Source organism: Lepus europaeus, chromosome 19, assembly GCF_033115175.1.
Source record: "Lepus europaeus isolate LE1 chromosome 19, mLepTim1.pri, whole genome shotgun sequence".
Taxonomy (NCBI): Eukaryota; Metazoa; Chordata; class Mammalia; order Lagomorpha; family Leporidae; genus Lepus; species Lepus europaeus.
The window spans coordinates 34,348,938-34,366,089 of NC_084845.1; the positions used below are offsets into that span (position 1 = coordinate 34,348,938).

The 17,152-nt window shown below is 42.0% G+C and overlaps 1 protein-coding gene across 1 annotated transcript in view; it reads right to left on the reverse strand.

The window, feature by feature from the left end:
* SHCBP1 (SHC binding and spindle associated 1) overlaps positions 1-16,430 on the reverse strand; it is a 40,407-nt gene extending 23,977 nt beyond the window's left edge. Inside the window, exons 1-5 of the mRNA XM_062176251.1 lie at positions 16,300-16,430; positions 11,182-11,349; positions 10,896-11,011; positions 8,643-8,851; positions 3,076-3,168 (exon numbers count right to left, since the gene is read on the reverse strand). Coding sequence (XP_062032235.1) covers positions 3,076-3,168; positions 8,643-8,851; positions 10,896-11,011; positions 11,182-11,349; positions 16,300-16,402 — 689 coding nt within the window. The 5' untranslated portion in view covers positions 16,403-16,430. The remainder of the gene's footprint in view (positions 1-3,075; positions 3,169-8,642; positions 8,852-10,895; positions 11,012-11,181; positions 11,350-16,299) is intronic.
* Positions 16,431-17,152: the final 722 nt, after the last annotated feature.

The window sequence follows — 17,152 nt, forward strand, 5'->3', positions numbered from 1 at the left end:
TCACTTGAGATGCCCACATTTCATATCAGTGTGCTGGTTCAAGTCCTGCCTACTCTATTTCCATTCCAACTTCCTGCTAATGTGCCTGGGAAGGCAGCAGGTAATGGCTCAAATACTTGGGCCCCTGCTACCCATGTGAGACCTGCATGGCTTTAGCCTGGTCCAGCCCTAGCTATTACAGGCATTTGGGGAAAGAACTAAGAGATGGAATATATATATCTTTTATATATATATATATATATATATATATATATATATATATATATATATATATATTTGGACAGGCAGAGTGGATAGTAAGAGAAAGACAGAGAGAAAGGTCTTCCTTTTTGCCGTTGGTTCACCCTCCAATGGCCGCTGCGGCCGGCGCACTGCACTGATCCGAAGCCAGGAGCCAGGTGCTTCTGGTCTCCCATGCGGGTGCAGGGCCCAAGGACTTGGGCCATCCTCCACTGCCTTCCCGGGCCATAGCAGAGAGCTGGCCTGGAAGAGGGGCAACCAGGATAGAATCCGGCGCCCCAACCGGGACTAGAACCCGATGTGCCAGCGCCGCAAGGCGGAGGATTAGCCTGTTAAGCCACGGCGCCGGCCAGAATATATATATCTTTCTCTCACCCTCTCTCTTCCTCCCTCCCTCACTCTGTATTTCAAGTAGATGAAAAATAAACAAATGAGCACTTAAAAAAAAAGACATTACCTTAGATGACTTATCTTAGACTCTGAAGAAGACTGGAGGAGGCTAAAAAACAGAGCCACATCCTAAAGCAATTTACATCAAATTGTGGAAGACACTCAAAATACTATTTAAAACTAATAAAAGGCCGGCGCCGTGGCTTAACAGGCTAATCCTCCGCCTTGCGGCGCCAGCACACCGGGTTCTAGTCCCGGTTGGGGCGCCGGATTCTATCCCAGTTGCCCCTCTTCCAGGCCAGCTCTCTGCTATGGCCTGGGAAGGCAGTGGAGGATGGCCCAAATCCTTGGGCCCTGCACCCGCATGGGAGACCAGGAGAAGCACCTGGCTCCTGGCTTCGGATCAGCGAGATGCGCCAGCCGCAGCGGCCATTGGAGGGTGAACCAACGGCAAAAAGGAAGACCTTTCTCTCTGTCTCTTTCTCTCTCACTATCCACTCTGCCTGTCAAAAAAAAAAAAAAAAAAAAAAAAAACTAATAAAAAATATTTTTTCTGCTTTTCAAGTAAATGAATTAGGTGAAGTTTGAAAAGCAAGGATTTCATCTGCTTTGACTAATCTATAGCCATTGAAAAATATTCTAGAAATCCACTTTGAAAATACGAAACTGAAGATCAAACCACTGACTGTTTGATTCAATCTAATGAGTTAAGGTTAAGATCAAAGTTATTTTTAAATGTTTCCTAGCATTATATAATACCTATTTTCCCAGTACAGGCTGCTGTTCTCTCTGTGCACAGGGAGGCAGCCTGTCAGGTCTCCCCCACTCAACAATACACCTTTTCCCTTTAAAAAAAAAATTGTTTCCTAGCATTTCACATACCCAGGCCTATTAGCTATTTCTTCTCACTATATTGATGCTTCGCGTCTGGAAACAATGAGTCAGTATCTGCATCTCAGACCCCTAAACTCTGAAGCAGTGTGTTTTTAATTAGAAAATATTACCACACAATGAAAAATTAAGACAGTATGACCTGATTCCTTTTAAATCCTGTCTGTGAATAACTCCTATCTTATTAGCACAGGGACCTTTTTTTAGAGTTTGCCAATGTTTGATAATATCCAGTTTCTCCATCAAGAACCATTGTTTCCTCTCCACAACTAAAAACAGTTCCTCCCTTATGCTTTCCCATCTGTGCACGGTATGTATGTAAATCACTTCTTGTTGTTACGACATGCAACACTGTCACATCGGTACAACTCTTTTCCAGGTAAAGACTGAATTTGCCAGATACACGATATTCACCTACCATTACATTTCACTTCAATCAAACCAATCACTGATTTTTAAAAGCAAATATATCAACCCCTCCCAAAAATTCACATTTATTGAAGTTCTGCATTTTATTGAATATGGAAAAACAGAATATGCACAATGGTAACACTGGAAAGACTAAATAGAAATCACAGCCAAATTTATAAAGAGTTGAAATGTCTGAATTCTAAACCACGTAGAACCATTTATCAGACTTTCATTTTTTTTTATTATTTACTATTTAAACCAAGAAAAACTTACTAAAGCAAATTGAGTTCCACAAAAATGCAAAGGCTTACTATCTTATCTTATATAGTCAAATAATTCACACAGAGAAAAAAATTACCTTTTACAATTTTTTTTTTTTTTTTTGGTGTGGAAATTCTAATTTTATTCCCTGTGCTGCACTGTCTATTAAATTACTGCTCAGGAATACAAGGAAAAATTGCTAGTCTTAGAGCACCATCTAGTGGAAAGATAAACACCACATGTAATAAGATTGATACAGAACTATTTGGGTTGCATAGTTAATTTCGGTATTTTTGTATAGTTTTTCTCTGTCAAAATACAATAAATCAGAAGAATGTATTTTTGGAAAATTTTATTTATCACTAATATTAACTATTTAGTATTTTCCACCTACTTGTCAAATAAGACTTAAGGCAGGATCTCAACAAAATATACTTAGATAAATCTGTTAGTCTAATGTATTTTACTACAGGAACTTACAGTAAAGTCATAATACTTTGAAAAGTACTCCTTAAAAAACTTAAAGCAACAAAAAGTCTTCCATAATTCAAATCATTTCACTGTTTTCCAAACAATAGTGTTTGAATTTAACAAAGGGCTTTTAACACACTAGCTTGATAGAATTTTATTCAGATTTACAAAATTTTGAGCTATTACCTTAGATGTTTTTCAACTCCCTAGTATTCCATTTATAAACAATAACTGCATTTTTCTTTGTACTTTTACAACTTTCATTTAATGATATGTCAAGAGGTTGCACTGTTTGTACATCATTCTGTTTCTGTAGGCCCCTTAAGTATACACATACACAGATCACACAGGTAAAATAAAACCATGGATAACTCTTTTTCCAACATGTGCAAGGTCAGTAATAATACTTACAATCTCAATCGAGGTTCAACACATCTGACAAAATAATCATACTCATCTTCCTCCTCTTCATCCCAACTCCTCCAAATGTTTTGGTAGAAAAACCTGAAAAGGAGTTTACTATCATTCAAATTCAATCACTGGCTCAAAACATTGGAGTTTTGGAGGGGTGAGAGCTAAGGAGTGAAATAAAATCTATCATCTATAGCAAACAGTATGAGTCACACAAAAAAGACTTTCTGTGTATCAGCTACAGAAGTTTCTCTACAACATTGATTTAGTTAGGACTTTCTCTTTTCAGAACTATTTATTGACCATCAGAACTGTGAGGATAATAGTATCATTTGTTGAAAAATCAAAGACTGGAAGAGAAACAGGTTTGCGGTTGAAAATAGAATTCTCCTTTAGCCATGCTTAGATTGAACATTTGACATCCACATGGATGATGTCAAGTATGCAGATGAATATATAAGCCCAGAGCTCAAGAGATAGGTCAGAGCCAAAGATAACTATGTGGGAGTTATCAGCATATTGATGGTATTAAAGCAATAGATGAGATCATCTAGGGATATAATATAAAGCAGTTCTAAACCCTGGCTGTGCAATAGGATCTCCTTGCACACTGTTAAAAAATGATTCCTTATGGCAGAACAATAAATCAGAATCCCAAAAAGTGATAGGAGAGAGGTATCTTCAGCATCCATATATTTTTAGTTTCCTAAGTGATTTAACAAATTTAGTACTAAAGATTTCAAACACATAAAAGAATAGAGAAACAGGATCATGAATATAAGTATCCATCACTCACTTTCAAGAGTTACAAACTCATAGGCAGTTTTATTTCACCTCTGCTCTACCTACTCACCCCTTTGCTTCTCTCTCCCCACAATCCTGATGAATTATTTTAAAGCAACTCTCAAACATATGATATTGTTCATAAATTTTTTATATCTCTAAAATCAAAATATTAAAAGAATATTTAGATTCTTTAATATTACTAAATATAGTTAGTATTCAAATTTCCCTAATTGTCTCTTTTGATGTTGACTGTTCAAATAGGATCAAACAAGGATCAGCTGGTGCATTTAATTGATGTCTTAAATCACTTTCATTCCATAGATTATTCCTCTTTTTCTTTGCAATTTTTAATAGTTTCCACACTCTAAATTTTGTTGACTATATCCCCATGAGCTCACTTAACATGTTATTTCCTTTATGTCTAATAAACTCAATCAGCTTAAGATTTGGCTGGGGGAGGCGGTGGGAAGAGTACATCAAGAGAGGTATACCACTTCCATCAGAAAGCACAAAATGTCTGCCCACCCCTCCTTGTGAGGTAAATATTGATCAGTGGATCAGGTTACCACCATTACAAATTTCCCTATCAGTTTTCACCTAAAGATTGTAGCAACCATTAATGACCATTACCCAGAACCTTCACAGAGAGAGTGAGCTGGTTCACTCCCTAATTGGCCACAACAGCCAGAGCTGTGCTGATCCAAAGCCAGGAGCCAGGAGCTTCTTCTGGTTTCCCACGTGGTGCAGGGGCCCAAGGATTTGGGCCATCTTTCACTGCTTTCCCAGGCCATAGCAGAGAGCTGGATCATAAGTGGAGCAGCCGGGATTCAAACTGGAGCCCATATGGACTGCCAGCACTGCAGGTGGCGGCTTTACCCGCAACACCACAGTGCTGGCCCCTCCAACTGATTCTAATGTCTTCCAAATTTAACTAAAGAAAAGATGGTTGCTATGGCTTGAATGTCCCTTCCAAAAACACATGCTGACATTTAACTGCCATTGCAACAGTAATATGAGGTGGGACTTTCAAGAGATGATTTGGTTATGAGGGCTCAACCATGCTCTTGGATTTCCCAGGCTCCAAAAACATGAGCTAAATAAGTCTATTATCTATAAATCACCCAGTCTAGAAACAGAAAATATACTACGATGACAGCATATGACTGCTCTCGAGAAACTGCCAACATTCTAAAGTTTGAACGTAAGAAGAGCTGGCCAAAATGATACCAACAGAACAGTGATGCCCCAAAGGCTGAGAGGAGAGTGCATTAAGAAGATGGGGGTTGGGAGCTGGCACTGTGGCATAGCGGGTTAAATCCCTGGCCTGAAGCATCAGCATCCCATATGGGCGCCGGTTCTAGTCCTGGCTGCTCCACTTCTGATCCAGCTCCCTGCTATGGCCTGGGAAAGCAGTGAAAGATGGCCCAAGTCCTTAGGCCCCTGCACCACGTGGGAAACCAGAAGAAGCTCCTGGCTCCAGATTAGCACAGCTCCAGCCATTGCAGCCATTTGGGGAGTGAACCAGCGGATGTAAGACCTCTCTCTCTTCATCTCTACCTCTCTCTGTAACTCTTTCAAATAAATAAAAATAAATCTTAAAAAAAAAAAAAAGATGGGAATTGGGGGAGCCAACACTGTGGCACAGCAGGTTAAAGTCCCAGCCTGCAGTACCAGCATCCTACATGGGTGCCAGTTTGAGTCCCAGCTGCTCCACTTCCAATCCAGCTCCCTGATAATGCATCTGGGAAAACAGCAGAGGATAGCCTAAGTCCTTGGGCTCCTGCACCCAGGAGGGAAACCCAGAAGATCTTGGCTCCTGGCTTTGGATTGGCTCAGCTCTGGCCATTGCAGCCATCTGGGGAGTGAACCAGCAGATGGAAGATCTCTCTCTGTCTCTACCTCTCTCTTAATTCTTCCAAGTAAATAAAATAAATCTTAAAAAAAAAAAAAAAAAGATGGGAATTGTGTTGGACATTTAGCCTAGCAGTCATCCATGTCCCTCAACAGAGTGCTGGGTTCAATCCCCAGCTCTGGCTCCTGATTCTAACTTTTCACTAATGCAAACCCTGGGATGCAGTAGTAATGGCTCAAGTAATTGGGTTCCTACCACTGATGTGGGAGAACCAGATTGAGTTCCCAGCTACCAGCTTCATTTTGGTCTAGGATTAGCTGTTGCAGACATTTGGGGACTGAATCAGCACATGGGAGGTTTCTATCTCTGTCTCTTAAATAAATAAAAATGAAAAAAAAAAAAAAAACTCTGTTAATAGCTTCCTTTTTACAAACAAAACAAAAAGTAAGACAGGAATGACCAAATATATAGGATATAGCTAAGAAGTCAAGCAAGATGAGATCGGAGAAGCACCAGCTGAACATGGATGTCTGTGGTGACCTGCAGCACCATTTCAGGGGTAAAGTAGAAATAGAAGTGTCACTGGGATGTCAGAAGTACAGGCTGTGACCATGTGTAACTCAAGAAGTTCTACTGTGAAAAAGAAGGAACACTGAAAATGAAGCCATCTTTTAATTTTTGTTAATTGGGCTGTCAGTTTCTTCACCCTGTCGCAGTCTATCTTAAAAAAGAAAAAGAAAAAGAAAAGCTTCTGCTGGCTCCCTGTTGCCCACAGAATGAAGTCCTGAACTAGGTGCTGTTCCATGGATTCATATTCTAGCTCTCAGGCATCTCTCCTGCCTCAGAGCTTGTGCATATAAGCTCCCAATTTCATAAGCTCTTTCAAAGCTCACATAAATGCCAGTCAGAAGCCTTCTACTTCTTCTACCTGATAAACTTAAACTGATATTTCACGACTCAAATCTCATCCTTACCAGCATACTATCAGACATTGACCTATCATTGCCATCTAAGTCTCCTCCAGTGCTTATTCTTACAACCCAGAGACCTGGCGTCAGCCTTGACTCCCCCCCCCATCTGCTCACATTTCCTCAACTCCCACATGCACCAAGTTGTAGCCATTCTACTGCCTCAAACTTCCATCTGTTCCCTCCACATTCCACCTTAGTCTTATCTTAACTGGTCTCAGTATTCTATCTCCCTCCATTTTCCACACAGCAGCCAGAATGAACATTTTAAAACACAAAGTTGAGCATATTTTCCCAAGAATGAAAGCCTTTCAATGGCTTCCATCTGCACTTAAAGGAAAAAATGATTAATTGGCTGACAAAGCCCTGTACTTTCTGACCCTACCAATCTCCAATCTAATTCCCTAGGTCTCACCACGCACTGTCTATGCTCTGGCCATGGTGGCCTTTCAGCTCCTGAAACTCACTGAGATCCTGAACCTGCTCTCTCTTCACTCTTTACCTAAGTAGCCCCTCAGACCCAAGTTCAAATGTCATTTCCTCAGGAAATAATCACAGAACAGCACTCTGACCTAGTTTAGGATACTAATTCTTCATAGCTCTCACTCCTATTTCCAATCATATATATCTATATATATCTATAGATATATAGATATATATAGATATGTATATCTTTGGGTGATTATCTCATAAAGGTTCATCTCCCTCCTTTAGAGTGACAACTCTCCAAAGACGGCAACTGTGTCTATTGTGTACCTCAGTCATATCCCACATTCCACTGAGAGCTTGGCACAAAAATAGCTATTAATTCAATGAGCAGGTGAAAACTCTCATAGTTTGCTCTTCTCTGAGCACTGACTAGAATCTGAGCCCTCAAAATGAAGAGCAAATTTAGCCAGGCTCCTCTATCACCAACTCCAGATACCTGTCTTTCTATCAAGTTCCATACCTATAAAAATTTGAAAATTTTTAAAAGCATATCTAGGCTGGCGCTGCGGCTCAACAGGCTAATCCTCCACCTGCGGCGCTGGCACACCGGGTTCTAGTCCCGGTCGGGGCACCAGATTCTGTCCCGGTTGCCCCTCTTCCAGGATAGCTCTCTGCTGTGGCCCAGGAGTGCAATGGAGGATGGCCCAAGTGATTGGGCCCTGCACCCGCATGGGAGACCAGGAGAAGCACCTAGCTCCTGGCTTCGGATCGGCGCGGTGCGCCAGCCGCGGCAGCCACTGGAGGGTGAACCAACGGCAAAGGAAGACCTTTCTCTCTCTCTCTCTCTCTCACTGTCCATTCTGCCTGTCAAAAAAAAATTAAAAAAAAAAAAAAAAGCATATCTATGAATCTAGGTCTGATGGGCTTTCTTTCTCACTTTAGGGACAAAATGTACACTTGTGCAAATGAAAATCAACTATGCCAAAAAAAATTTTTTAAACTGAAAGGTATAAATATGTCCCCTAAGGATCCAATGGAGTAGACTAAAAACCACCTTCTTTGACAAGACACATCCTTGAAAAAAATGTGTATTAGTCTTATCTGTGCAGGAAGCATAATAATACCCAATTCTCTTTTTCTTTCCTTTCCTCTTTCCTTCTGCCTTCTCATATTTAAATACATTAACCATATCCAAAGCATCCACAACTTTCCAGGCAGTTTCTAAATACATACAAACCAAGTTAAGAATTTCAATCTTTTCTTAACATCTGGGGAAACTGGATAAAGGATACAGAAGAATTCCTTGTACTCAACTCTTCTGTAAATTTGGAATTATCAAAAAATAAACATTTAAAATATTTAAAAATTTTTTTCACTTAAAAAAGATTCTCCAATCTTTGAATATTCTAAATTATTCAATGACCAAGTTTACAGTTTGAAGTTTAAATCTGGATTTAACTCTGGCCAGAAATCACTTCATTTCCTCCAGAATTTCTGGCCATGAGGTTATTTTTATCAACTTCTTTTCCTACCGGACATGCTCAATTGCAAGCGCTGTCTGGTCAAATGCTCCAGAATCATCAAACACCACCCACAGCTCCTGCAGGGGCAACCGATGTTCCTTGAGATCAAGGAGCTCCTTCATACACTCCAAGGTAAAAGTGTTCACTTGAGAGTCACAGAGGTATGGTTCGGCAAGCTGCACCACTGCCTTTAAGGCTAAAAAGTCCACGGCTGTGACCTGAAATTTTTAAATGCAACAATATATGGAAATCAAATACATATATACATACATACATATAAAATACTGAACTTGAAAATTAAAACTTGAAATAAGGACAGGGAGCCTTCTTCCACAATATAAAGAATAAATAAGACAGGCCTGCCTCTAACATTATAATCAAAAAATAAATAAATAAAATGTTTAATAAACAAGTATGTGACAGGCAATAACTAGTAGGGGTGGTGGTCTTGTTTTTGCTGGGATGGCCAAGAAAAGTCACCTCTGAGTTGAGCAGAGCAGGATGAAAAACAAAAGCCTCTGTGGCAGAAACAAGCAGATGGAGGAATCAAAAGGGGAAAATAGAAGGGGAGTGGGGCAGGGGAGCAGGCAGGAGCAGGAGATGAGGCTGCACAGAGGCAAGGAGGGCATCAGGAGTTTGCATTGTACATGTTCTCTAGCACAAGGTGAGGCCATAAAGCAAACACTAGGCCCTTGGTAAATGCAATGCATTAGATATTTCAAGCAGAGAAATGGCACACTTCTATTTCTCTTTAAAAGCTTAATTATTTATTTATTTGAAAGACAGAGCAAAAGAGAGTGAGGTAGAGACAGAAGAGCTGAAGCCACAAGCTAGGAAATCCATTGGCAGAGGCCCAAGACTGGGATGGAGTTTCTGGTTCCTAGCTTCGGTCTTACCCAGTCCTGGCCATTGCAGCCAACTGGGGAGTGAACCAGGAAGACCTCTCCCTCTATCTCCCTCCCTCTCTCCCTCCTTCTCTCTCTCTCTCTGTCACTCTGCCTTTCAAGTAAACAAATAAATCTTTTTTTAACTTTTTATTTTAACTTGTCACTTTCTACTTATTTATTTTGCTATTTATCTGAAAGGCAACACCACAACACAGGCCCTAATAAATAAATCTTTTTAAAAAAGACTTTTGAGGCTGGCATTGTGGTGTAGCAGGTTAAGCCACCACCTGCCAACACCAGTATCCCATATGGGTGCTGTTTCAAGTCCCGGCTATCCACTTCCAATACAGCTCCCTGTTAATGCGCCTGGGAAAGCAACAGATGAACCAAGTGCTTGGGCCCCTGCACCCACATGGAAGACCTAGATGAAGCGCCTGGCTCCTGGCTTCAGTCTGGTCCAGCCCTGCCGTTACAGCCATTTGGGCAGTGAACCAGCAGATAGAAGCACTCTCTCTCTCTCTCTCTCTCTCTCTCTCTCCATAATTCTGCCTTTCAAATAAATAAATCTATTAAAAAAAAATACTTTAATTGCTTTCAGAGAACTTACTGGGGGTAGGCAGTACTATCTTAACCAAACAGAACTGAATTTCAACCAGACTTCAACACAATCCAAAATTTAAAAACCCACACAGAGCAGCTACAACCCCGGCCTTGCACATAACCACTGCAGCATGTGTGATGTCATTTTCTAAAGGAGCTGCAGCAACAACTTGCATTCACACTTCCTGGTTTAATGTTCTAGCTTAACAGGACTTTTTGTGGTCCAGTTAACAAACACTGAGAAAAATTCACAGCTGTAATTAGAGTTTAAATTTAATGAAAAAGGCCCAGTCAGTTGAAAAATAAGATTGTTTTTACTTTCTGCAATGGAGCATATTACCAAGAGATTACCACATATCTACAAATTTGTTAGGCAAAAAATCGGCTAGTTTTAGAAGCACTTGTTTGGTTTGAACCAATTAATGGACTACAACTAAGGAGGTAAAAACTTAATTGAAACTCCATTTACTTCATAATTAGGACTCTGTATTTTTTGACTGACATAAAGTAACTCCTCCACCTCCCAGGTTTGTAATCTACTTCCCCTTGTCAAAGGACACTGAAACTTAAACCACCTTAATCTCCAGGTAGCTCCTCCTCAGCTGTCTTTAAAATTTGGCAAACACTTCATACACCACAGCAATTAGATGTGAAAAACATGCTATTTTCAATCAGCTCATAAACTTTAATTAAAAATAAGCACTCTGGCCATAACAATCTAAAGTAAAGTGCTTCTAGCTAGAGACAAATGTCTTAACAACAGAATTAAATTTACCTCCACCAGCACCCTGAATACATTAGTGTGCCAGACTGCCCGCCATCCAGATGGTTCAAGGACCTTCTCCAAGAACTCAGCTGTGAATTCCCTTACCTCGGAGGCCTTGCAGTCAGCTACAAACAAAGGAAGAACAGTAAGAACTGAGCATGCACAAAGCACAGAGAAGTTAATAAATCCATTTACATCTACTCTCTCAGAACCAAAAACTGGTAATTGCAGAGACTAAGATAGACATCTGTGTATGAATTAAAAAGATAAAAGCAGCAAAAAAGAACCTACTCACCTAAAATGTAATCTTGATAGGCGCTGAATCGCTCATAGAACAAAAGTTGAGTTGTTTGGAAAATTTCTGGGAAAAGAGTTTTTCCTTCTGGCACAAAACTTTTTAAACTAGAGCCTGGCTTATCATGACTGCTACAGCTGCTGCATGAATCTTCATCTTGGAACAAACCTAAAAGAAAAACAAAATAAGTAGGCTCGACTACCCCAAGTACTTCCAGTGACTTTAAAATACTTCTATTTATACACTCTTGCTTTGAAACTCCAAAACAAGGTTTAGGATATGAATACTCTACTTATCTCTATCATTGTCAAAAGAAATTATTCTTCCAAACATAAACATATCTCAAACTCCAAGTTCTTCTTTTAAGGTAATTTATTAATATAAAGAGAACATACTTCATGTAGCTCATAGGTACAATTCTAAAAATATAATGATACTTTCCTCCCTCCCTCCTGCTCCTTGTTTTCTCTCTTAATTTTTGCAATAACATGTTTTTAATTTACTTGCTAATCACAAATTAATCCTCCACTAACTAAAGAGTCCAACAAGTTAAAAGACCACTCTTCCACAGGAATATAGACAAAGCTATAAATAATAATCAAATCCTAAGATGTTAATTTAGCTCATATACACTGTTGTTGTTGTTTTGTACTCTACATATTAGCTACCACCAATCATAGAAAACATTTATCTTTTTGGGCCTGATTTATTTCACTCAGCAAAATGGTCTCCAGTTGTATCCATTTTGCTGCAAAAAACAGGATTTCATTCTTTTTTATGGTTGAGTAGTATTCCATTGTGTATATATACCACATTTTCTTTATAGAATCATTAGTTGATGGACATCTGGGTTGACTCCATATCTTTGCTATTGTTAATTGAGCTGCTATTATAAATACGAGGGTACAGGTAACTCATATGTGGATTTCATTTCCTTTGGGTATAAAATCCAAGTTCTACCTCAAAACAAAAGAGCTTAAGATTTTTTTTATGGAGTATGTGTGTGTGTGTGTGTGTGTTTAAGATATATTTATTTGAAAGTCAGAGTTACAAAGAGAGGTGGAGACAGAGGGAGAGAGTTCTTTCATCCACTCCCTAAATGGCTGTGATGGCCAGAGCTAAGCAGATCCAAAGCCAAGAGACAGGAGCTCCTTCCAGATCTCCCACACGGGTGCAGGAGCCCAAGCACTTAGGCTATTCTCTACTGCTTCCCCAGGCCACAAGCAGAGAGCTGGATCAGAAGAGGAGCAGCCAGGAATCAAACCGGCACCCATATGGGATGTCAGCACTGCAGGCCAGGGCTTTAACTCATTTTGCCACCACACTGGCCCAGAGCTTAAGATCTTTCACGGGTTAGGTTTTGTAGTTCTGTGAGGTTCTTCAGGGAAACATAGGAAGTGGATTGTTTTAATAGAAACAACCAAAGTTTTCATTAAAGGATACAGCTATAATTTTTACTACAATAGTTAGCAAGTTGTTGAAACCGAGCCCCTATACAATGCCTTTGATACAGAAACTACATACCATCAGGTCCTCATCTCCATGGTCCCCTAGCCTCCCTCCCTTAGAGTTTCCCTGCCCTGGTTTTTCTAAAATGAACTTACTAAATCAAGGGAGTGGTGCAACCGGCCCTACAAGGTACCCAATCATCAGACTCATGAAGTCACTTACCTCCCCTAGAGATAACATCTTGACATTTGTCTTTTTGAGAGATTTGTTTTCCAAGAACCCCAGACTCTGAGTAAAAAGCAATTCCCACCTGCAAACAGCCTCTGGTACCCACTTTGCCACCATCAAAATGCCCTAAAGGATGGGACGAGTGTTGTGGCGCAATGGGTTAAGTCGCTGATTGTGACATTGGCATTCCATTCTAGAGAGTGAAATCGAGTGCGATCCACTTCCAATCCAGCTTCGTGCTAATGCATGGGAAGCAGAAGATGATGGCCCAAGTACTTGGGTTCCTACCATCCACATGGGAGACCTGAATGGAGTTCCTGGTGCTCGCTCGCGCGCGCTCTCTCTCTCTCTCTTTTTCCCTACCCTGCCACTCTGCCTTTCAAATAAATAATTTTTCTAATTCCCTAAAGGACACAATCTTGCTGACCAATCAAAGGAGAAGCATGAGCACTCAGACCAACCAGGAACGTGAACATGAGCCAAACACACACCTCTCAACCCCAACTTCAATCCGCGAGAATTTTTTACTCCTACCCCTCAGGGAATCCAAAACTTAAGCAATAGCTCCTGGCTCCTCGCTTTGTGCTTTGCAATCAAGGTCTTTCTTCCACCAACCTGATGTCAACCTGATGGCTTCCAGTACATCAGGTGAATAGGCCCAGTTTTGGGGGTCTATACCAATTCCTCCAGCCAGATGGTCTGTAACAATCTATCTTACAGGGCTTTTTTTTTTTTTTTTTTTTTTTTCTTCCAAAATAAGTTCACAGGTGCAGGCATTTGTACAGCAATCATGATGCCACTTGGGAAACCTACATCCCATACCAGAGTACCTGGGTTCAAGTCCCAGCTCTGTTCCTGGTTCCAGCTTCTTGCTAATGAACATGCTGGGAGGCAACAGATAACAGCTCAAGTGATTGGGTTCCTGCCACCCAAGAAACAGACCTGGACCAAGTTCCTAGCTCCTGGCTTCAGGATAACTCAATCCCAACCATTGTGGGTATTTAGAGAATGAACCAGTGGATGAGAGGCAGATACCTCTCAAATACAGATACATTTTTAAAAATAGTAATTCCACATAGCTGCCTTAAAGGCAGCTCATTTCTTATTCTCGCTCACTCTCTCAAGTGCCTTAAATGACTTAAACTCTTATTTTATTTTCTACAGGATCAGTCTGCCAATGGTACCTCAATAAGCAGGAATGAGAGGTTCTTTTTTATTTATTTATTTGAAAGGCAGAGTTACAAAGAGGCAGAGGCAGATAGAGAGGTCTTCCATCCACTGGTTCACTCCCCAAATGGTCAGAGAGCTGGGCCAATCTGAAGCCAGGAGCCAGGAGCTTCCTCTGGGCCTCCCACAGGGGTTCAGGGGCCCAAGGTCCTGGGCCATCCTCCACTGGTTTCTCAGACACATCAGCAGGGAGCTGGATTGGAAATGGAGCAGCCAGAGCTTGAATCAGCACCTATATGGGATGCCAGCACTGAAGGCTGCAGCTTTATCTGCTACACCACACCACTGGCCCCAATGAGAGCTTCTCAATAATGTATAAGGTTTACTTCACTAAAGCTACTAGGTTCCTCCTCACTAATTTCAATGACTGTGTCTAAGAAAAGATCAAAAAATGCAAATCACACCAGGTTCGAGCTGAATGTAATTATGTTTCATACTGCATGATTCAGCCAGTGACCTAGCTAACTCTGTATAATAAGATGTTTTTAATAGACAAAAAAAAACTACTAAATAAACAATGCTAGGGGCAGCATGTAGAGAGGTTTCAAGGAAAATATCTGAGACTATTATTAGCAGGAGGCTTTCTTCCCCCATCTCTTCCTTCTATTTCTTGCCTCTGTTTAGGCCACCGAAATTATTTCACGCCAGAGATGACTAAAGTATACTCAAGTCTGCTGCTCACAAACACTGCTGTATATGAGTCAGAGGGAACTGATACCTTACTATCTGTGACCATCTCTATGCTGCTGTTTCCTCATCTATAAAGAGAAGGCAAAAATAGTACGCCTACTTCAACAATATGTACGTTTATTGGAGAAATGACACTTTAGAGCTGGCACTGTGGCAGAGTAAGTTAACCCGGCTACTCCATTTCCAATCCAGCTTCCTGTTAATGTGCCTGGGGGGTAGTGCATAATGGCCCAAGGACTTGAACCGCTGCCATCCGTGTGGGAGAACAGGATGGAATTGGCCCAGACCGCATTGTTCAGCCACTTGCTGAGTCAGTCTGTTTCTTTCTCTTTCTCTCTCTCTCTCTCTCTCTGTCTCTCCTCCATCTGTCTGTTGCTATGTCTTTCAAATAAATAAATAAATCATTTAAAAAAATAAATTATACTTTATTTCAGCACTTTCTTTCCAACTAATTTGTTTTTGTTTTTCCAATTTATTGAGGTATAACTGACAAATAATAACTTACAATGAAGCTGTACGATGTGATGCTTTGAAACACATATACGTTAAGAAATGATTACCACAATAAAGCTAATAACACTTTCGTGAGCTCACATAGTCATCGTGTGTGCATCCAGCAAATCTCAAGCATACCACAGAGCATCAGGAACCACAGTCACTACGCTGTGGGTCTCCAGATCCTATAGGTCCCTACTCTGTCTTCTTGGACCAACATCTCCCTTCCTCCAGCCTTGGCAGCCACTGTTCTGTTCCTCTGAGCCTGGGTTTTCTGGACTCACAAATAAATGATATCATGCAGTATCTGTCTTTCCTTACAGCAACTTTGAAAATGAGTCGTCACACTGCATTTCTTTCATCTTCACCTCCCAGTGAAGCCACTGGCTCCGTTTTTCTAACAGGAAAACTAAAGCTGAGCAAGTCTGGCCAGTTCGCAAGGTGGGTTAGTAGTGGAATTAAGTCACACCCCACCAGGTCTCTATCCATACAAGACACCTTGGAAACGTTCAAGGAAAAACTTGAACCAGCTTACAAATGTCAGAAAAAGTATTCGTGGCATCTCCAAGAAGGTAGAACGGAGAGCCGGGTCCCGTTTCTGGACTCTGTTAGCCCCCCAGCGTTGGGCAGGTCACCTGCCCTCAGTACTCAGGGGCGCTGTCCCGAGCTTTCCTCTTTCCGAAAAGCAGCGGCTCCGACCCCCAAGATGCGAATGACCCAAACGAGCCCACTCTACCGACAAGCGCGCGCGGAGCTCCCCGAAGCCCACCGCGGTAAGGACTTCCCGGCCCACTCCAGCTGCCTGCGGTCTCGGGGAAGCGGAGGCCAGAGAGGTCGGGCCAAGGGGAAGCTGTCCCCAGGAACCTCGAGTCCTTGACGCGCCGAGTGGGGGTCCCGCCCTGGCCGCCCGCGTCCGCAAGGCCCGAGACCCAGGCGCCCTCCCCGGTGTCCGCCCGGAGGCCCCGGGCCGCCGCAGGAACTGCCCGCCTCTAGGAGGCGGCTCCTCGGGCCAGCCCGGCGGATGCTCACCTTTCTCCATGGGCGCCGGCTCCTCCTCGGCCACCCAGTCGGTGAGCTCCTGCGCCATGGCCGCAGACCCCAGACTGCCACCCGTCAGCAAACCCTCAGCCATTTCAAATTTCCGCGGGAGGCAGCCCCAGGCCCGCGACGTGATGACGCAGGCGCTTCTGATTGGATAGCCGGCCGAGGTTCTTGGACCAATTAAAGAAAGGTTGCGCTCCCCGCCGCCCCACCTCCGTTCCTCCGGCCTCCGCCCTCCCCGCCGGCAGCGCCTCAACGCCATCTAGTGGCGGATCGGGCGGCTGTTCCCAGCCGGGTTCCCGGTCCTTGGGCTTACTGGACGAATCTGGATAGGGACAAAATTTGGGATGATTTCCGGAAAACTAATGAGCCATTCCTGGCTGGAAATGGGGTACAGAGAGAATCAAAAAGCATAATATTTAGGCTCGTTTCCGCCATTATCAGTGGCATTACTTTGGACAAGTCACCTCTCAGAACTCACCACAAAGAATCATTCGGTCCCCACCCTCTCTGGCTCTCTCTCGCGCTCGCTCTCTCGCTTTCTCGCTCTGTCCCCCTCGCTCTCTTCCTCCATCGATACGGATACACAATAGGGTATTTTCAAAGGCAGTAAAGTTAGATATGGAAATCTATTTTTATTAATTAAACGCAACTATACCTCCAGGAATAGCAACATTCAGTAAGTACCTGCCTGTATGCGTTCCCTGTAATGTCTTATTTAATCTTCAAAGACTTATTTAATCCTATGAGACAGGAAGTATTATACCCATTTTGCAGAAGGGGAAGTGGAGTCACCGAGGTAAGTTGTCCAGTCCAGCCCAGTAGAGTCAGGATTTGAAGC